The sequence below is a fragment of the Amblyomma maculatum genome, chromosome 11, assembly GCF_055883805.1.
Source record: "Amblyomma maculatum isolate TAMU_Amacu chromosome 11, ASM5588380v1, whole genome shotgun sequence".
In the NCBI taxonomy this organism is placed as follows: domain Eukaryota; kingdom Metazoa; phylum Arthropoda; class Arachnida; order Ixodida; family Ixodidae; genus Amblyomma; species Amblyomma maculatum.
The window spans coordinates 12,901,090-12,923,731 of NC_139354.1; the positions used below are offsets into that span (position 1 = coordinate 12,901,090).

Consider the following 22,642-nt stretch of genomic DNA (forward strand, 5'->3'; position numbering starts at 1 on the left):
TTTAGTGTTAGCGTTGTGTGAACGTCGACAGCAGTCACAGAAAAAAGAATGCATTGACCACATATGGTGCGAAAATTCTGCATCACAATTATTGCTAGTAAACTTCGCTTTTACATGGATCGCGCTGAAAATTTATTCACCAAGCTTTTTTACTTGCTTTGACATGAATCACGTTGAAAATTTATTCACCGAGTTTCTTAGAAAAATGCAAGACGCCCGTGTGCTGTGCGATGTCAGTGGAAGTTGAAGAGCCCCATATAGCCAAAAATTCCGGAGGTTTCCCCTACGGCATCGTTCCTGGTCTGAGTTGCTTCAAGACGTGAAACCCCCAAACCAAACTCAAACAAACAATGCACTGTTTTCGAGGAACAAAAAAGGAGCATCGCTATGTCTAGGGCAGTGACACTTTTTCATCACAGCCTGCTAGGCAAGAGGTAACATATGCTCGTTGTGATCTGCAGGGGAGGAGCATATGAGCCTCGTTAATTACATTCATTCTCGGACAGGTCCTGTGACATTTTTCTGCCGTGCTTCGTCCCAGAGCCGGCCCTGATTGAGTCGCGTCAGACATGCAATCAGTGTGAATGGGTCGTCCGCGACAGTAAAAGCGAAAGACAATGTTGCATCACTGTCACTTATGTCGGGAGGCAGTCGCGACACAAATGGGGTAGCGTGCTAAGTGCCCTATTGCACGAGCGGGATGTGCGCTTAAGTGAATAGGCTCGGCCATGTTAGAGTGACCTTTGGCGTACCAGTTCATCTAACGTTTCTGTCCGATTAGTTTCTCTCCTTCTTGCGCTGCGCACGGTTGCTGCACTAGAGCAGAGATGCCTGCGACAGTCCTGAGACCCCATTTTGTGATTTGTGCAGAAACCCGATTTCAAAGAGCAGTGACGTCATTCATTAGCTCGAACAACCAACTCTTCGTAAACCATTGGGTATGTTTGTGTTTGATTTTAGATCGGTAACAGCGAAATTACCGTTGAAAAAAAAAATTAATTGTTGGGGAAATTTTAAACCATTTATCGGTTCTCTGCTAGAATGTGGTCCTCGTTTATATCATCCGGAACTTTTACATTAGCAATGGTGTAAATATTTGAGACAACGATGTTGACTATGTTGCAAACTACCTAAACGTATACAGTTTCTTCTAGAGTGTACAGTTCTCGAGGGACAGAAAAATCTTTACATTTCTTTATCCGTTCTCCAGTCCAGTGCAGTATATACTTTCTTTCTTTCTTTCTTTCTTTCTTTCTTTCTTTCTTTCTTTCTTTCTTTCTTTCTTTCTTTCTTTCTTTCTTTCTTTCTTTCTTTCTTTCTTTCTTTCTTTCTTTCTTTCTTTCTTTCTTTCTTTATCCGTTCTCCAGTTCAGTGCAGTATATTCTTTCTTTCTTTCTTTCTTTCTTTCTTTCTTTCTTTCTTTCTTTCTTTCTTTCTTTCTTTCTTTCTTTCTTTCTTTCTTTCTTTCTTTCTTTCTTTATCCGTTCTCCAGTTCAGTGCAGTATATTCCTTCTTTCTTTCTTTCTTTCTTTCTTTCTTTCTTTCTTTCTTTCTTTCTTTTTTTATCCGTTCTCCAGTTCAGTGCAGTATATTCTTTCTTTCTTTCTTTCTTTCTTTCTTTCTTTCTTTCTTTCTTTCTTTCTTTCTTTCTTTCTTTCTTTCTTTCTTTCTTTCTTTCTTTCTTTCTTTATCCGTTCTCCAGTTCAGTGCAGTATATTCTTTCTTTCTTTCTTTCTTTCTTTCTTTCTTTCTTTCTTTCTTTCTTTCTTTCTTTCTTTCTTTCTTTCTTTCTTTCTTTCTTTCTTTCTTTATCCGTTCTCCAGTTCAGTGCAGTATATTCTTTCTTTCTTTCTTTCTTTCTTTCTTTCTTTCTTTCTTTCTTTCTTTCTTTCTTTCTTTCTTTCTTTATCCGTTCTCCAGTTCAGTGCAGTATATTCTTTCTTTCTTTATTTCTTTCTTTCTTTCTTTCTTTCTTTCTTTCTTTCTTTCTTTCTTTCTTTCTTTCTTTCTTTCTTTCTTTCTTTCTTTCTTTCTTTCTTTCTTTCTTTCTTTCTTTCTTTATCCGTTCTCCAGTTCAGTGCAGTATATTCTTTCTTTCTTTCTTTCTTTCTTTCTTTCTTTCTTTCTTTCTTTCTTTCTTTCTTTCTTTCTTTCTTTCTTTCTTTCTTTCTTTCTTTCTTTCTCTTTGCCCCTTTTGAGACAACGCAATGCAAGCGACGCCCCTACATAGTTTTTAAATAACTTTTTTTGCAACTTGTTTTATACTACAGTCATAAGTCGGTATGTATTTTGTTTAGTTTAGAGTTGTCTATCCTTTTGTATTTGTTTGATTGTTTTAGATTAACATTAGTTGACTGTGAGAGTGTGACCAAGGCCGTACACAGGAGAAGAATGTTGGTGCAATGGTTAGGACTTTGAGAAAAAATTAGTTTTTACCAAATATGAAAAAAAGTCAAGCTAGACAAGGTCCAGCTAGAATAATCCCTTAAAGGGGGCTAGTTAGTTCATAATAATTATAGGATTGTTCATAATGATTATAGAAGTGCGCTAACTTTACAAAATAGACAAACGCGATAAAAAAAAAAAAAAACGAGATTCAACGAGATTGAAAGCGATGCAGGTTGTTTTAGGTTTGACGGAATTAGGACCCTAAGGCTAGTGCAGACAATATGCCCCAAAATCGGGTGAAATCGTGGTGATCCGCTTTTCTGGCGCCTCGACCACGATATATACACGCTCACATAACGTTGTCCGTGGCACTGTTTTTGGCTTCCGCGGGGTGAACTGTTGTTTCCAAACAATGCACTTATGGGATCCGAACGCCTGCGTTTTTGCTTATTTCACAAAATAAAATTAACTTTGAAGCAGAAGATATATCCCCCCATGAAGAAGGAGGAACAAGTCTCGCCGAAGGCACTCTACATTAAGCTTGAGCGGTTTCAGAGATGGTTCAAGCAGCGTTAAGAAAGATTGGATAAATTGATTGTTTTCAGTAAATAGTGCTTTCAAAATGGAGGGAATGCTCTCTGATCAAAATACAAAAAAGTCAACGTTTGAAAAAAGTCCTCTTTCTGAGGGCCCCAGTGTAAAATCTCTGCAAGGCAAATATACATCCTGCGCAGGCGATTCAACTTCGGATGACGTTAGGTCGGCGCTCGGCGACATTCTCGAAAAGACAAACACACGGTATTATTGTTATTATTATTCATGCTCTTTATGCATCATTGGTTTTCATTCGAGACCGTAAGCCAAATACTTTTAAGAAGCGAGAGAGTACGAATGCTTTTAAAAACGGCCAGATCTCGAGAACAAGAAACATTGCGTAGTGTTTTGTTTTTGCGACACAGAGAGTGCGGGTCTCGGGATTGGTTATTTTGATGCGATGAAGTCTGAAGTAGTTTGTCAGTTTACTACTCTATTTGTTTTCAATTGTTCCCTCTGCTTAGTCAGGAAGCAAAGGATCGTGTTATTTGCCTCCAGTTTGCGCGTCAATGCGGCATGAGCTGAAGGGTAAACAGTTACACAGAAAACTGCGCACTTTCACATGAGCAGCAACCCTGCTTTGAAAAGCTGGCTAGAGACGTCATGCACGCAAAGATAAGACACAGGAGAGAAGGTTCGTGTCACGGAGCTTGGTTCGTGTAAACACAAGAAGCACTGACCGGCACTTGTCAGTGTGATGCGGCTTACTAGCCGTTCTACGAAGTTTGGTAATTGGCGAAAACGTTTTCATCACTCATTCACGCGAAGAAAGAAAAACATTCGGCGATATTGAGGCTATTGGCGCTTCGATTAGTTGTTTTCATCGACAATGTTTTTGTTTCTTTTTGCCTAATCTCATGAGGAAAAACAAGTTTCGCGGTTAAGAAAGGGAAGTTCGGTGTTCACCGGCTTCGGTGATTTTCAGGCTTCGGATGGCTTGGACAGTACGACGCTCCCCAGTGAGAATTTGAGCGTCGAAGTTATCGCCGGAGCCAAAATCATTCATGTTGACAAGGACAGTGAGACGTTGTGAGGGAGGGCGGTGACTGATGGGATAGAGGAAATTTGACAGGCAGCGTACGTCTAAGGTTTCTGGATGCACACTGTGGGCGGTGAGTGGCGAACCCTTACTTTCATTCAGGGCGAAAAAATGCGGTTCTTTGGTGCGATGTGGGAGCACGAAGACGCAGCACACGCTGAGTAATTCTGGCTTATTACACCTCGGGAAATGTTTTAGCTGACTTCGTGAGAAATGGTACCGAACATTTTGAAGATTTTGAAGATTTTATCTTGTCCAGCGACAGTGATATCGCGGGCCCTGAAATGGAGTATGAAGAATAGAAGAAGTGATATAATAACTTCTATTTCACAAACACAGATTTTTTAAAACTAAGTTGGAGTATGAAGAATAGAACAAGTTATATAATAACTTCTATTTCACAAACACGGATTTTTGATTTTTAAAAATTAAGTTGATGATTAAAGTCAATCGACAATGTCATATCCCAGAAATTTTGGACAAGCGATTATTTCAGAGAGTAGGTATCTAGAAAAACGCCACTTGTTGTAAAAAAAAAAAAAAATCACCTTGTTGGTGTTTTGTGAGCACACGTACTACATGGTAAGAGCGCTCGATAAACTTTGGAGACATGATTTTGTTACGTACCGAGAGCATAGGTCATTGCGGTCTGTATGCTAAAAGAATTATAATGTTTCACAGCTGCTTCAGAATTAAAAAAAATGAACTAGAAAACAGGACCTAAACGTATTGAATGTTTAGTTTTCAGCCTTTGGCTTTGCTGCATGAAAATAAGGTGCACATAACGAGAATGTTTAAAGAAAATTCACCACCATCGCGTCTTCTGTTAAACAAAATGATTATTGCACAGCTGTGATAGCGCAGGGGGCCCCATTGGTTCGGTAGTTGAAGGAGGACCACCTCACAACGCTTACTCTAACCTCACCCGTCCCTAAACACATGAAACAAAACTTCATTTCCAAAGGCTGAACTAACTCCCATCTCAGCCCACATGTGCTCTGCAGAATCCGATGACGTCACACTGCTCACTGCACTAATGTGCGCAAATCAGAGAAGTGTACCGTTCGTTCTGCGCTGACTTTACCTGGTTTGGTTTATGGGGTCCCAAATAGAGTCAGGCTATGAGACGCCATAGTAGAGGGCTCCAGAAGTCTTTTCCAATGAGCCAGCTTCAGGAATCTGTCAGGCATCCTATGCTCATTTGACCCAGGGAAGGCTTTCGGTGTTGTCACTCATACAGGTCCCAAATCCTGGACGAAGTTGAAATATGCCTGACTTTCAGTGCATGATCAGGGGTAAGTATTCTAGGCCAGCCTCCTCGGTTACTTTACAGGGTTGTGTTAGTGAGGCGTTTGATGTGGGCCGTGGAGTCCGGCAGGGTGCCCTTTACCTTCTGTCCTGTACGTACGGGCATTTGAGCCTCTCTACCGAATGCTTTATCGTGATAATCGCATCAACAGGTTTCCTCGCCCTCCAAGTTCAACACCATCCCCATCTTCGCCTTCAGATGAACTTACCATAGTCGTACCGAATGAGACTTCCGTCTCTTGCAGCCTTGATGTCACGGAGGTGTGCTGCAGCGCAAGTGGGGCTAAGCTAAATTGGTAGAAAAGCGTAGCATTGTATTTTAGTCGTCCACCGTCAAGTCCTCATCCTGCGCACGGCCTCCCCGTGATGGATAAGTTGAAGGTTATCGGCTTCTACATCAACTCGGAGGGTTTGGCAAAAGCCATTTCAGTCTGTAGTGCGATTTTGTCACAGCAAAGGACGGCCATGGAGATGACGTTAGTAGCACAGAGTGAGGCACTGATAGTTTAGCACATGAGGTATCGCAATGACCGGCAAAATTGAGCTCTTTTCCTCAGGCTGGGTTCAAAACACAAAGTGGCTGTGAAAAAGCTGTAACTTTGTTTCTTTGTCAGGGTGAAATCGGCTTCAGACAAATATTGGGCTTTGCTCAGAATCAGGGTAATAGTGCGACTGCAACAAAAAAGTGTTAGCTTGCGCCGCTAAGATGTAATACATTTGGGCGAAGAAAATGTACATATTCGGTCATGGTGCCATTTTATTTCAACACTTTTCGCCCATCGTCACCGGTCGGGACGTCGCGACTCACCTCTGTTGCTGTTGTTAGCCGTGGTATGCTGATGTGATAATGAAATTAACGAATATTGAATAAAATGAATTTTGTTTGTGCGTGCATGCACGTGTGTGTGTGTGTGTGTGTGTGTGTGTGTGTGTGTGTGTGTGTGTGTGTGTGTGTGTGTGTGTGTGTGCGTGCGTAAAGGGTGATCCTACGTTCCCTTGTCCATTTTTGCCATATTCTTTCATTGCGTCGCCAAACATTTAACATGCAAACCTTGCACGTCAACAATACTGGTAAGAGTAGCTTTATAAGGCCTCGACCGCCTAGTAAAGAGCAGAGACATTAGTCTGCCAACCAAGATCCGTATAACTCGTGCTATGGTCTTTCCAGTTGTGATGTATGGATGCGAGAGTTGGACTGTGAAAAAGGCTGACCGCCGAAGAATTGACGCGTTTGAATCGTGGTGCTGGCGAAGACTCTTGAGAGTTTCTTGGACTGCCAGAAGATCAAATCAGTCGATATTGTCGACTATAAACCCTGACTGCTCATTGGAGGGTCAAATTCTAAAGTAAAGCTCAGCTACTTTGGTCATCTGATGAGAAGAGAGGAGTCGCTGGAGAAAGATTTGATGTTGGGAAAGGTTGAGGGTCGCCGGAGAAGGGGGAGGCAGCGAACGCGATGGTTAGATGGCATCCTCGAGGCACTGCAGATGAAGTTATGTGATGTTAGGAAGATAGTGAGAGACCGGAAAGCCTGGCGTGTCATGGTCCATAGGGTCACGAAGAGTCGGACACGACTGAACGACTGAACTGAACTATAAGGCCTCTGGACTTCTTAGTACAGCACACTGTTTCCCGCTTTCATCTAATAGCACATTAGTGCATAAGGGCCCTGTCACTGTCCTCATGCCTCCTCCAAATATGCTTGTGCCTTGTTTCCTTTACTTTGCGCCTACAAAGGCTGTGCGGCCCTTTCATTTTAATTTGTGTGGTGCAAATATTTGTATACAATGATAGACCTGAAGAAGTACCTGAAGCGTCTTCTTGCATTACACGTCTTCGCCTGTTGCAACTCAGCAAAATCTTACATGACCGTTTTTCTAACTCGCTACTCAACCCATGATGCAAACCATCTTCTTCCTGCCGTTCTAACTGAAGCTTCCAAGAAAAGAATTCAAAACGCTGGATCAAGCAGTGTGGCCACGCCCCCTTCATTAAGCCGATGCGGAAGTCCTTTTTGCCTCGTCTAATGCGATGAAGGCCATAAGCGGGCATATCTTTCAATGTCCGGGCTCTAAACGTTAGCGGAGACCCTCTATTTCGAAAGACAGTTCTGCATGTGTTTTGCTTGCGGACCTTGTTACTCCCGAAGATGATTGATTGTGCTGCACTGAATAGCGTGCTTTCTGTCTCGCACCGATCATCTTGCTACTTGGAAAATTTCTCCTGAGTGGAGCTCTCATTTTTTGTCTGTACCATGTTTGCCGATGTCATAAATTATATTATATTACAGAGAAGCGTTGCGATAAAAAAAAAATGCATTGAAAACGTTAATAACAAATACTTGGATAGACGAATCACCTCCGCGATGATAGAGATTATGCCAGAATACTGAAAATTTGCGAGCGTGATTGATTCACCCACAGCCATCTAGAAATATGAAAACGGCTTTCCTTCGCTTTTCTTTTTCGAAGCCAACATTACATATTACCCTTTTAGGCTAACAAAGGGGGCCAGATGGGAAGTATTTTAGCTACTTGATGCAAACTGAAGAAACGGAGCAACAGCGCTGTTTACGTATTGAAACTTAGTGAGAACGTTCCTTCCTTGTATGTGAATTCACAGGGCCCTTTGCACGAAAAGGTAAGGTGGGCTGAAAAAAGTAGATAATTTTGGTTTCTTTAGCACAGCATAAAGCCGGGCAAAGGGGGCTCTGGCTCACACTTCATTCATTTTTTTTCGAGAAAACTTTGATCGAAGGGGGTGAATTAGACCTCTCGTCGGCAACATCTAAGCAAAGTTTAAAACCTTCCCTCTCTCTACAAAAAACAAGAAAATCGTCATGTCCTAGTAACGAGGCTCTGACGCACAGTTCAGTCTCTTCTCTTCAAAATTGTAGCGGTTTTTCAGGGGGTGGGTTTATTAAAATTAGCATGAGAAAAATGGAGAGTTGGGTTAAAACTTTGCAAAGGCGCGCAGGTAAGATACGAAGCCCACAAGACCCCTTACCTACGGGAAGCTCGGTGTTTCCTAAAGATAGCAGTAAGCTCTTGCAAATTTGCCCGTAGGAAAACGGTAATTACCGAAGAAAAAAGTAACCATATAACATAATTTGCAAGATGCAGAGGAAAAAAGACACGAAACTAAACTCTGAACAAGCCCATTTAAAACTCCTATACTATATAAAAATCACGTTCTTAAACATCAGCAACAAAATACACTTACTGAATGGAAGCTTACATTACGTGCTGTATGCTGCGAGCGAAAGCCCATGCCATGCAAGAAACAACAGGCTTATCTCTTACTCCCCATCAAGTGGTGCTGTTACTTTGGGATATGGAATTGATATTTTGGACCTTAGTTCCCCTAGTGATGTATTGCGCCGCAGTAATTGAGAAACAAACACAGGCCGTAGTGCAAACAAGCTTTTTCTTGCACTCCGATCGGGTAAGGAAGTTCCGTGCATTTTGCTCACGTAAATGAAAGTAAAATATCTGATTCGTTCTGCGGATCTTAAGTGTTATTCGATCGGATACATTTTCCATAGCGTTTGTTCACCTACAACAAGTAGGTGATCGTATTAGGATGCATGTTTGGAGAGCTCATATAAGGCAGACCTGGTTCCCTCGCAATTGTCACTGCGACTACGCACAAACCGTCAGACAATGCAGCCAAGGGTGACCGACCAGTCTGCCAGCCAGCTAAGGAGGCTCGGTAAACAGCCGGGCTTCACATACAACGCTAACAGCTTATACCGATGGTCATTATTATAATCTATGTAGACACAGCGTCCATTTTAGAAGTCGGGACGAGGTCTGTTTGTGGGCGCCGGTACGCCGTCGAGGTCTCTCGGCGAAACTTGTGAAGTGTTACTTTGAACTGCAAATGATAACTCCGATCGTATCGGTGGACTTACCTGCTGCCTGACGTACAACGCTAACAGCTTATACCGATGGTCATTATTATAATCTCTGTAGACACAGCGTCCATTTTAGAAGTCGGGACGAGGTCTGTTTGTGGGCGCCGGTACGCCGTCGAGGTCTCTCGGCGAAACTTGTGAAGTGTTACTTTGAACTGCAAATGATAACTCCGATCGTATCGGTGGACTTACCTGCTGCCTGACGAAAAATAATAGTCATCCCGCCGCTCCAAATGTCCTGCATTAGGTGCAGTTACCGGAGGAGTTCATAGCTGTCCACTGCACTTTGTATCGGCAAGTAGTGTGAGTGGGGACATGAGTTATTCCCGCACCGTGTACCACTTCGTTGTCAGCTTAACTGCTACTTTACGAAATGGGATACTGTAACGGCTGAAACGGATGGAGACGAAGAGCAATATAGGCGGTGCTGCTGGCGGACCTGGGGTTTGCTGCCTTCTTTTCATTACCCTGCCGCACTGTTTCGATGTCTAGCCGTAAGAATATTTCACAAATTCTTTTATGTAATCGGATTGCAAAACATGTAGTTCGTCAAAAAAGGCAGAATGCTGGTGGTTCATGCTAGTTGGCTATCAGTTCCGCTGAAAGCGACCTAAGTAGCCGATTCAATGACCCGGGTTGGAACTCCCAGGTTTGAGCTCACCAACACTGCCTCCCATTTTCTCGATATTAGGGACTTGTATTAGAGATTCTGGGGGTGGCTCTTCTTTACAATTCCACAATATGTGATCATAAGTGGCTGTTTCACCACATAGTTTACATTCCGAGTCACAATCGCCGGGGTAGAAATTTGACAACAAACAAGGAGTCATAAAGGATAGTGTTGGCAGTCGCCTCCAGGTGGTCTCCTGCTCCTTATTTAAGGCTTTATCTGGAGGGGGCAATACCCTCCTTTCTAGTTTAAAATTATTAGTAATGTTGTGAAAAGATGTCCATCGAGAAGCTCTCAGTAACTGCTGTGTCCCCTGCTCAGCTGACAAATCCTGGAGCTTTGATGTGTGCCGCTTCGTTACAAGGGTTCCCCGAGTGATCCGGGACCTATATCGATTCAATAAATATAAGTGCTTGGTTCTACCCAGTATGCTCATTGCAGCCTGAGAAATGTTGCCCCTCCATAATTGCGACTTTGTCCCTTGATTATATATATTCGAACTGTCAGTACTGAGCACAGAGCCGAGGCTTTGACGAAGAAGACAGCGATGATCAAGGCTAAAAGTTATAAATGTGTACGAAAATAGTTTCTGTCAAATGAAAAGAAAGGCTATGTTTAATAATTTCATGATATCAATACTTATGACAGTCACAAATACAATAAGGATCAGTTTCTAAGTTATTCGATTAAGAACACGCTTTGACAAATAGACTTTACTTATTCCAGTATAGATTTGCGTTTGGAAAAGGAATTCGGATGATTATCATTACCCACAAATGCTAGCGAAAAATGCTAATGCGAGACTGAAACCCTCCGGGCTATGCAGCAGGCCTCCCGGTGTATTCTCTCCAGTATCATATACAGCTTTCCAGGAAGACAGGGCGAGGCAAGGACTAGAAGACAACGCTACTGTTTCAGGCCAGCACGTTTTCTCCGGTTTCGTGCATCTCGGGCTAAAGCCGGCCCTTTGATGTTGCTAGAAAACCCCATAAATCTCCCTGTGGTGGCGTGTACAAATGGTCCGGCAGCTCGCAAAAGGCTGTGGAAATCCTTTACTTTCGCAACCGCGCGTGCCCTTCAGTTTCGAGGCTGCGGGTTGGCATTCCTAATGTTTTCTTTTTTATTCATGCGGCGCATCAGTGGCGAAGCGAGCTAGCCTGCCTTCCTGTGACAGGGCCGTGATGACGACAGACTAGCATTGCGGTGTTACAAATGTGCCTGTTCTCGTGAAGAAAGTCCGAAGCGGGAGTGCTTTCGCTTTCTCAGTGTTGCTATTGTTTTACACTCTACTGGAGCATTGTGTGCACAGTGACATGGAAGAAGCGCCTTTTAATTCTTGAAGGAAACACTGTACATTTCAAATGATGCCACACTTGACTGACCTTGTGACCTTGACTATATACAGTAAATCATTGCTTCCATATTCTGGAACGTGCTCATATCTCTGCGTGGGCAATGAGCGCCCTTTCACTCGTACAGGCGTTGACATTTTTCATGCGCCAGAGGACGCCTAGAAATCTGAACTTAAAAATCAGGATCGTTTTGTGCATAGATGCGTTTTGTTCATCACTCAATAAGAGCTAATCTTGTGCTCGCATTCTGCGTGTACTTGAGCCTCCGCCATCTTTCTAGATGGCCAAAAGTACCTGTATGGTGTGTGAGAGTAAAAAAAAAAAAAAAATTCTCCTCCTGCCTATCAGCTGAAGCTCCTTCTCCCAGGAGCTCTTCATTAACATTTTTTTTTCTACCCAAGCCTTCCCATTCCATTATCTGGTAACGGCGGAAAAGACCCCGTTTATAGTCACCTCTGCCAGCCTACACCACTTGTCTTGTAGGCGCCACACATCCGTCATTGTCAGTCCCTACTATGATTAGCATCGCTGAACGTACATTAGAGCCCGATGCAGCTCGTGCATGCTCGTCCAGAGCCCTCTCGTTCATCCAAAATGCAGAATGCCGCTAAACCCACGCAGTACGGCGTGGAAGCTATATTTTTCTCAGGTGTAGGCAAGAGTTCTGCGTAGAAGCGTATATGAAAAAAACAAAACAAATTTTTTCAGGCCTCTGAATTCTGGTCAACTAGATATACATTTTTCAGCCTTTGATCCAGCGCTCTAACATTTATAATTTTTCTTAACATTCTATGCAACGCACCTTCTCTGTGCTGTAAGAAACATGCAGCCAGATCTCGTGAAAAATGATTAGTTGAATAACATATACACGGAAGTATACTTAGTTGAATACTGTTCGAAAATAATGTCTTGGTGAAATCAGATAAATTGGTAGCTATTTCACCATCTGTTGTAGGACGCTGATTTATACACACAACTGTCTTGGCAGCATACATTTTCAAACTCCAGATGTCACTGAAAAAGCAGGTTCACGCACGTTTTTATAACGCAGTAAAATGTAGAACAGCATTTTAATGTGCGCTGGCTGTAGCGAAGATATGTAGTCTGCCTCTGATAAGGAATGTGCAACCGATTACTGTGCACCTGATTTTCCCCTTTCTGGCTTGGTTGAAAACTTGGCATCACACAGCTATAAATCATAATTGGCTGACTGGTGCATCAGCTATGGCTATCCAATCGGAAGTCGTAAGTAATGCACGAAAAATACTTCCGTAACTGGTTGGCGAGTGAAGTCACATCCTGCGCACTGCGCCTTTGTTGCGCCGCAGTGCGTAGACCCCTGGTTTATGCGCAAAGTTGCTTCCACTCGGGGAAAAATGGCGAGGTTGTTCCTCATGGGGACGTAGAGATGCGTGGGTTGAAATATGAGGCACACTGCCCAGCTAAGATAACGTCTGGGATTCCGAATTGATGCTTTTTTGCTTCCTCTGTTCTCTTCTCCTCTGTTCATCCCCAGGCCGCCTTGGTTTTGTCTCTTCATTTATAACATCTTTGTTCTTTGATCACTGCGAACATTTGTGCCGAGAAATATTGATTCGTCCATCACTCGTGGCTTTGGACAGACTGGCAGCCACACAGAGATTGTGGCTTTGCTTGAAATATTGCGCCATTTTGGCGAAGTCGGTTTTCGATTTGGCGTAAGATATTCAGAAAATAAAGTATACTTAGGAAAATACGCCAAGGAAAACAGACAATTTGGACGACGCTTCAGCGATGAGGTTTAATAGTAGAACGCGATAGTGGCCGCTGCCTTCGTTCACATCACCTACACAGCACTCACACAACGAATTTCTCCTGGTCGTAGAAATATTTTCCCCTCACACAACGACTTGTTTCACTTCTTCTTCCTTTTTATCCTTCGTAGTTCCGCAGTACCCCCTAGGGGCTTGTACGAGCAGGGGAAACAAAAACAAAAAAACATTAGCTGCCCTATGAATGAGGGGCTCACTGACGACTCAGGTGTCTATGGAGCGGAGATAGTGTTACAACGCTTTTAACATATCATAAAATATAAAAAAAAATTTATTCTGATCAAATCAATAGCCAGGAGAGGGGCCCCGCCTTCGCGCCCTTGTCAGACGGCCGAAATACCTTGGGACCTGGCAACTTCGAAGGCTTGTTTGATGGCGGGTTTCTGCTCCTAGAGGTCCTGGCCGCGTAGAAAAACCTCACTTGACACCTTACTGTCCACTAAAGTGGTGGAATGCGCCAGCGTCTTTTATTTTCTGAGCGCAGCTCTTAAGCGCCCGTTCGTCGGATGACCCGCGTCGCCGTTGGTGTCGTTGCCGGTGTAATCAAACGAAGGAGTGCCACGAGCCAATGAAAATTTCTCAGAAGCCGATAAATTTTTATTGGCTCGCGAGAAAACGAAGGATTGCTTTGTAACTGCGCATACACGCACAGAATCTCTCAAGTTATTTGCCTCAATATATCGCAAAAGCGCTTTAAAAAGCTGCACTCAAAATTAGCATTATAAAGTATCGTAATCGATTTCCATTTTAATCAATGACGGTGACATAAATTGATCACATCATCCCTCGGGCTGTATTCCACGTTGACCTTCTTTCATTTTTCATTTTTTTTTGAGTAGTGACCGAATTTGTTTCTTCGCGAAAGCAACACTACGCCAGCCACGTTGCCTCTTCAGCGTGGTAGCACCTCCTCCGTGGTGCCGATTTCCCGAATGACCTTAAGCCAGGAAGAAGAAAGAGAGCAGAAGAAGAAGAAGGCATCCGTTGCCGAATTTTATTCTTCCTTAGCATATTTGGAGACGCATCGTGCTAATATGCACACAAGAAGTACTAATGCATGGAATGTACCACGTTTTCGCACTGATTATAAATTACAAATGCTATCTTACAACCTGCCCCATGTTTTAAACACTTATCAAAATACAATAGGATACATAAAAGTCGAGCTGCGCAAATATTTTGTTGAAATGTGATGTTATGCTTCAGTTTGTAGATTGCTGAATGTTTGCCCAGTTGACATTTTTCTCTTAAATTAGTGCGCATTTTAACAGGTTTTCTCTTTGTGCCATTTAGTGTAAAGCTCATTAGTGAGTTTACATGTGTATTTAATGTTTTCTTATTGAATGTGACTACTGTATGTATGACAGATTTGTAGATTTCCTTCACCACTCGTCTGATGCTGCTTGTATGGGTTTCCTGGACAATGTCAAGCTACGAAGGCAGCTTTTATCCGGGAAACCCTCAAGTTGAACCTGGAAATAAACTTATTATTGTATTGTAAAAGCCAAGAATAAATTAAAACAAATTGAAGACGAAGACCACGCTTTCATTTGTTTGAGTCTATTCTTGTGCTAACGTAACTGTAGCTATGCACCAACCGCCTCAGGCACTACCAGTTTTGAAGTTCTAATTACTTCAATGAGCAGCATCCTCTACATGTCTGGCAGTCAGGTCTTAGGAATAGTTTGGAAACGGGTGTAAACTCGGAAAGGCTTGATGCTTTCTGGGTTCATAATTGACATGCGCGGACATTTGCTCAATTTTCCTGTGTGTATGCCACGCACTGAAATCGACAGGGCGACACAAGTATCGTTTTCTGCAAACGACGCAGGTACCTGGCCATCGTGCACCCCCTGGTGTCCCGCGCCCAGCAGAGCAAGGCCCGCGCCAAACGCATCCTGCTTGGGGTGTGGGCCGCTCCATGCCTGCTGGCTTCGCCCTTTCTGCAGCCGGCCCGCGCAGAGTCGGATACTCTCTGGTCACAGTACGGCAGCATCTCTCGCCGCAGCTGCCTCATCACGCTCGAGCCCAGCTTTAGGAGGCAAGTACGGGTGTTTACAGCGGGGCTGCAATGCTACTACCTTAAGAGCTCCCGCGATTAACGGCTTAGAGTCGTGTTTAGCTCAAACTGCAACATCTTAATGGCTACAGAGAAATGAGATATTGGCTCCATAGCATCTTATTTCGACCGATTTTTACAGGAACCTATATGTACGAACTAAAACAAGTATATCATATTTAAAATGGACGTCTTCTTACTTAAATATAACTGGTAGAATATACAGCGAATCTGTATTTTGTTTCTTGTGTAAGCGTCACAAATTTACAAGACGTAACGCGTGCTCGTAAGTCCACTTAACGGCTTCCCATCAGAGAAATAAATCAAAAGTAGCAGACTTAGAGGCCACTAAAATTCTGCTTGCGGTAATATTCGAATGCATGACACCGACAGATGTGGCCCTTATGAGTTTTCGAATCGAATTTGAAAGCTTTGCGAGGAGCGTATAATTTACAAACAACTTTTGAAACGTGCTTCTGGATACAGCTCGTGGCGGATTGGGGCTTGGAGTGAAACATCCCCGGCCCGTATTTCCAAACCATATCCTGTAGGCGCACTGGAGCAGACGACGCTCCCAGCGAGTTAAACAGCGATTGTTACCTAGAGGTGTTTCTGAACGCAAGCTAAAGGTAACATACACTCACTGTAAATGACTATTGTTGCTGAAAGATGTCTCTGAACGCAACCTAAAGGTAACATACACTCACTGAAGGCAGGAGACAAGTACTGTGTAGGTAATTGCTCAGTGTAACCGTTGTCATACCCATTGTTACTGAAATGTGTCTCTGAACGCCACCCAAAGGTAACATGCGCTCACTGAAGGCAAGAAATAATTGCGGTGAAGGCAATTGCAAAAACAATATTCGGAAAAAAATTACGACACAGGAGTTGAACAGATGTTTCCATGGTATCAGTGCAGAGATGGGTGGTGTTAATCCATTGCGCCACGAAAACGACGGGAACATTGGTCTTTAAATGCTTTCTTATTCGTTTAGGCAATATACCTACTATTTGTCGCCAGGTGACGCTGCTCAGAAGAATCACGCGTCAGAACGTCATCACCTCGAGTGCTCCTACGTGATATGGTTTCGTAATATGCTTCCCCGGGCGCACCGCGCACGAACCTCATATGTGACGTCACATGGGCTTGCTAGGCGCGCCCGCTCAGTGGAAGCTCCCAAGTTACGTGGGCGAGAAAGGGCGCGATAAGGCGCCATCGCGACTTGTTTACTTTTATTTTTGTTTGCGCGCCGGCGTGCGTTGAGTTGAGAGGGGAGAGGAGGAGTTTCATTTTCAACCTCCCATATATTGAGTGCTAACAAAGGTAGGTTAAATTTTTTGCGTTGCGGTGGCAATTGATGGGATACCTTTCGCTCGTACGTGTTTCCTGGTTTTCGTAGATAGCTTCTCAAGGGCCCTTTAAGAACTTGAAAGCAGTATTATATCCTGATGTATTATATATTATATCCCCCCCCCCCCCCCCCCCCCTCATCATCTTCTTCTTCGCTGAATGTCGGTGCTTTAAAAAGCGTTCTGCGTTGATGGCAACGTGTCAGGCGACAGTGGAGAGGTTGCAAAGTGGAGAGAAACATACATCTTGAATTCGTGGGAGAGGTTGGAAGTAGAGAGGAGAGGGTGGGAAGCAACACACGGTTAGAGTGACACAGTCGTCTCTGGTTAAAACTGAAACACCTCAACGGCTAGAGAGAACTCTGGTATTGGCGTAGATGCATACGTATAAAATTCGAAGGGTGCAGATAATGAAAAGGGGTATGGCCATAGCCTCCTTTAGGAGGCTATGGTATGGCGCGTCATATTGCTGTAGTGGGTCGGGAATGCGCAGGTTGATAGACGCATGGTGATTGATGCATGAAATCAAGCTAATCACTTGCGTGGTTTGAACATGGCAGCCACTACTCCGCCCGGCCTGGAAGACTAATGTTCTCGCATGCCTTACTGCTTTTATCGCTTTGACCACGTACGATGTTCTCTAAATTTGTCTTCTGAATGTCCGCACCCTCCTTCCACCCTACCTTGTCTTTTGTGCGCCACGGAACGAATGCTTGCTTCCATCGTCCGCAAGCCGCTATAACTCCGCCTACGAGGACAATGGAGTTATAGCGTCATTGGATGACACACATGCCGCCGATTCTTTTCTCCAAAAAGGCAGCACTCCCCTACCCCTTTATATTGTGGCAACTGCACATTTCAGCTGTCCCAGTTTGAAAAGACCGTTTTTGTTTTTCGAGCACTTTCCCTTCCCAAGAGGACATATATTTGGTGAGGCTACCCCCCCCCAAAAAAAAAAAAAAAAAAAAAAAAAAAAACATGAAATAATGTGCCTCTGCCCGTGCCAGTCGTAAAAGAGGCGAAATAAGTCCACAAGCGTCGTCTTCCTGGAGCTAAGCAGAAAAGTTGATTCCACGAATTCTTGCGCTCTGCAGTCATCTCCAATTTTGGCACTACGTAAAGCCCACAAAGCTTTTCTGTCGCAAACCACTTCCCTCATTGGGTATTGGATTTCGAAACGTGTCGTAAAAGCCAGAAACGGTCGGTGTCAGGGACAGTATCACGTTACTATTGCAGTCAGCGTCAAGAGCGCCTCTGCACTACGGGTTGCATGGGTTTCGCTTTGTCGTCTGTGACTTCTGCCATGGATTAGGTTTTTGTTTATTGATTTACACGAGCAGCTCTGTCAATGGCCCATTACAGGAGTAATAACCAAAGGCAAGAGATGAAATTTCAACAAATATGACAATGGCAAGAGCGCAGCCCACTAAAAAAGTGATTATTATGAACATCAATTTATATATATATATATATATATATATATATATATATATATATATATATATATATATATATATATATATATATATATATGTTTGTGCGTGAAAAAGTGGTGCGGCGACATTTCTGACAGTGATATTGCGACATTTCTGATCCCTGGTGTCACGAATTTGCGACGTGCCTTTTGCATAGAGTTTGTACATCACAAAATAAAACTCAAATGCAGCGTTTTTGTGCCAGCAACCTCTCATCAGCTGGCGCTTTTTGGACAAAAAAGATGGCGTAATTGTGAGGAAGGTATGGAAATAATAAAAAAAAGAAACGAGCAAATGGCCGACATACAGCGAGCTTTGCGAAGTCTAATTCTGTTTTTTTTTTTCTTTTTTTTTTATAACATAGGTGGCGGGAGAGATAACGCAAAAATTTGTTAGCAAAAAAAAAAAAAAAAAAAACAAAAAAACAAAAAAAACCAAAAAAAAAAAACAAAAAACAAAAGAGTCTAGTGTCCAATTCACGAAGGGGCTCGAGCCATTCAGGGTAACCTTTCCCATAACTCAGCTTGGGCGCACACCGTGAAGCAGCTGCTAACAGTTGCTAATTGATGACATGCTGATTTCTCAAATTCAGGAGGATAATGATTTTCTGATACCGCATTTCTAAGGCCGGTAGCACTACGCTGTAGCTTTTTTATTTACTTCACAAGTAGAAAATACCAGTTTATATCCTAAGACCAGGTTATAAGAACAAAGGTTATGATCGAACTATTTCATATAACGGACGAGCAGCTGTCAAATTGCATTTTATATTGCAGCAGCATCACTGGCAATTTTAGAGCCATATTTGATTGCAATTTTTCAGCTCTACGTTCAGTGGCGTCACTAGGGGGATGCGAACCACACAGATAGAAAGAGAGAGAGAGAGAGAAAGAGGGGGTCGGTTACGAGGAGAAATGGCAAGCAAGTATTCTACGAAATTGTTAAAATGCGTGGGATGCCTAAGACGAATATCAGCAAGTCTATGGTTCCTGCGGGCCGACTAAAACAAAAACATAATACCACCGGATAACACAAAGAGAAATGAGCAGGCGTAGATTTTGATCAAAGTTGAGTTGATTTTGGAAGACTAGTGAAAAACAAATATGTGCGCAATACGATTCCCGTGCTGCATTATGGGGACCTTAACCTTTTCTCTCTCAGCAAGAGGTATACTGTTCAAATGAGAAATACAACTCAGTACGACAAAAATTGAGCCCGAAGACACCCGCCTTCACTGAGCTTCAAATGGACGTTCTTTAGCTAAATATATTCTCTTGGAATGATAGAAATACGCGTCGGCAACTTTTCGGTCCAGATGCAAGACACAACTGGAGCCATGTTGGCGGAATGGGGATGTCGGAAGTCAAATGTAGGGAAACTGAACTCAAAGCAAAACGAGTTCAACTTTGAATATCTCTCACAGTTTGTAGAAGCTGTGTATGGTATTAACTGATTGAAAGCTCTTGAACAGGCTAGTGGACTGCGTCGATTGAAAGGGTTTTTCTTTGAACGCCTATTGTGAGACCGCGCTAACAATGATTGCCTACAGACCAACTCCCCAATTTGCAGCATGATGAGGACTTCTGGTTGCGACATGCCAGAGGCGCTTTAATTTTTGAACATAGAAACAACCAACAGCGTTCAATGAGGGACTGATGGAGTGGCAATATGATAGCTGTTACCAGGGCTAGGATCTTAATACGCGCTTATTGCCTCGTGTGGACCACGAGGTATGATGACAAACCGACGCGGCAGCCTTAACATAAGCTGTTTGCTTCCGTACATGGGCCGCGAAAGGCACGCCTCGCAGCGCACGTGAAGGCGCTACGCAGCGTATGAAACACTGAGACGCTCGCTGGGCACGATATGCCAGGTTCGCTCGCACCCCTGGGAGGATGAGGAGGAACATAATAACTTCTACGAATGCACCAGCGTAACGCTTGGTGAAACTATGCTTTATCTCGGACAAATGTCCTGAGGCCACCTAATACCAAGAAATTCGGCAATACTGTTGCGTAATCCTGGACCTGCATTCCTGTCTATTATTTCTGACTCCTCCTTACTTTGGTCCCCTTCTTAAATTCCCTGCTTCCGATTTCCTCACCCTAAATTCACTTCGACAATGCGGATGAGAATTTTTCCGGCAGAGACGGATCAGCTGCGCAAGCCTTATAATGTAGTTCAGCACTAAAAACCGCACACACAAAACTTAGTGCAGCAGCTGTTGTATGCAAGAGCCTGGCGTCGCTTAGCTGAACTATTTCCTGCTCGGAAACTGAATGAATCTTGCAGCGGCAGTCAAAGGAGGCATTTGAGTCCATGCGGCTTTCGCTCGACCAGATGTCGGTATTCGACATTTTGGGAATCCGGCCATCAGATGGTTCTGGTTCTCGTTAGGCACCAGGGTCCACCGCACCGGGTGCCGGTGACCATATAGGGACGCCACTATTTATGTTTACTCTATGTTGAAACATTTTTCTCATATTTTGGGGCATATAAGTGGCCATTAGAATAATTAGTGAGTTGCATTAAGCAATAAATGTAGTTTTTACCCACCTCATCCCATTGTCCTGTTGGTCAACATGAATGCGGTGATAAATTATCTTGCTTTTTTTTTTCCATTATTTTTGATTACAGGTGTAACTAATTTTCAGAAAGTAGTAAGCAGAACGTAGAGAATCCATTCTCTAAGATCGGCCTCGCGACACTTCCTATGTCATCGAAGAGTCGAGGCAGAAAAAAACCATCGCCCCAATATTAGATTCTGGCGCCCTCTATCGGGCCAGGCATTGCGAAAACACTCCCAACATTAGAACCACGTTTCGTGCTGCCAGAGATACATCTGCGCTACTAAATCCCACTGCTTGTACATGTGCAGGGGCTACTACGCGAGCCTGTTCGTGCTCATGTACTTGCTGCCTCTGACATTCATCGCCTGGACGTGCGGCCGCATAGCTCGTTGCCTGCTGCGGGGCATCGCTCTCACAAGGCAGGGAAGCCTACGCCGACAGGAGGCCAACAGGAGAAAGGTAAGCGAGCCGTCTGTGTACTCGGTCCTTCGGAGACCCGACGTTAAAAAGCTGGCTTGGCGTATTTGACTGAGTCGCGAACGGGGCAGCTATCGAAAGAGCTTTAGGGTCGTGGAAAAGACTGAAATCTACGGAGTCATTTTTTGTTTCAAACGTTGATGTTTATACCACTAGTAAGAGCAATGGCAGTAGTATATGCTCAAAATATACCGAAAAAACTTGATAAAGTAAATTTCAAATCACAGTATATATTTCTTAAGGAGCGGTGTTCTCTGCTATTGAATGAAGTGATGGTGGGAGAGGTTTTAGGTTTCGTGCAGAATATTAAGGAGTCAATTCAAATATTTACTTAGTGATTGTGAAGTGACGGGGGAGACCTAGCCCCCCCCCCCAAAAAAAAAAAAAAAAAAAGAACTATGCCTTGCACAATTGTTTCAAGCAGTTTGCACCAAAATCTGCGGTCAAAACCACCTTACAAGCGACCTTTTCGAGACCATTCAAAGCAACTTCAATACCCGATACTCGAGTTTAGTTACTCACTGAAGTGTCGGGCTAGAAGGTGCTACTCGTTAGACAAAGAACAATCTGCAGGACAGGCACCTCGTGAAAGCTGTACCACGGCTCGGACTCAGAAACAAGCGCCGCTCAGTTAGTTCGGAGTACACATTTGTCCACGGAGAACGGCATCCCAAGGGACAGCTCGAGGGAAAACGTTTTTTTTTTGGGTCTCCCAATTATACGCGGACCTCCCTCGGTCGGGCGCAAGCAGACGTAGCAGGCAAGCACAGAAGACGGATTGATGATGCCACCTGGGCAGCTGGGCTTTGTTGTCCTCTAGCATCGGCTATCTGTAGCGTCGTCACCCACGGAGACAAGAGAAGAGGAAGGTGGGGCTGCGGCTTCGTGGCGCCGAGGCAAAGCTCGGACCCATTTGCCGCGCTCGCAGCATATCTATCGATGGAAGCCGAGAAGAGATAGACCGCGAGCGAGAGCGAGGAAGATGGTCTACCGACTCGGGCGCCTTCAGGAGAAAGCATCCCTGCAACCACCAGATGATTTCATGGCCATGATGCCTTAGCCGGCTTCCGTGATAGAGCCATAGAACCGAGTATCAAACCGAGTATCAAGTGTGTTAGCGAAGCTTCTATTAACTTAACAAAAGTAGAGATTACATACCTTGAATCAGTGGTCAAGTAGTTTTTTCACGTGTTTTTTGTGTATCTTTCCAGACTTGCCTTTTTCCACATTTTTGTCCATTTTTTGTCAATTTCACCCCTTTATTACATGTATTTGATAATTTTTGTACCCTATATATTCTGCTAGCTTTTCTAATAAAAATCAGTTGTGAGTAAGCGCTCGTGTGTGTTTCCTTCTTTTTTGTCCTTGTCTTCTTTGCGCTACGTTTCCTAAAATGCGAATGCACCAACTCGCCCAATTTAGCATTCTTGTGCGAAGCCGGTAAACCTGGCTTCGTCTTTCACTTTATAGTAGAAATCATGTATCTGAACATATTATATCTATCTGAGCACCCTTGCAAATAAACATAAGAATTGCAATCACACTCATGAGTTGCTCCAGGGAGAGACTGGACTCGCGCATTCGATTTTTTTTTTTTTTTGACAACACGAGTTGGTATGGTTTTGGGGAAAGA

At 43.6% G+C, this 22,642-nt stretch overlaps 1 protein-coding gene across 1 annotated transcript in view; it reads left to right on the forward strand.

The window, feature by feature from the left end:
- Positions 1-22,642, forward strand: part of LOC146172886 (QRFP-like peptide receptor) — a 126,330-nt gene that overhangs the window by 88,712 nt on the left and 14,976 nt on the right. The window contains exons 2-3 of the mRNA XM_084584424.1: positions 14,910-15,119; positions 20,841-20,991. Coding sequence (XP_084440550.1) covers positions 14,910-15,119; positions 20,841-20,991 — 361 coding nt within the window. The remainder of the gene's footprint in view (positions 1-14,909; positions 15,120-20,840; positions 20,992-22,642) is intronic.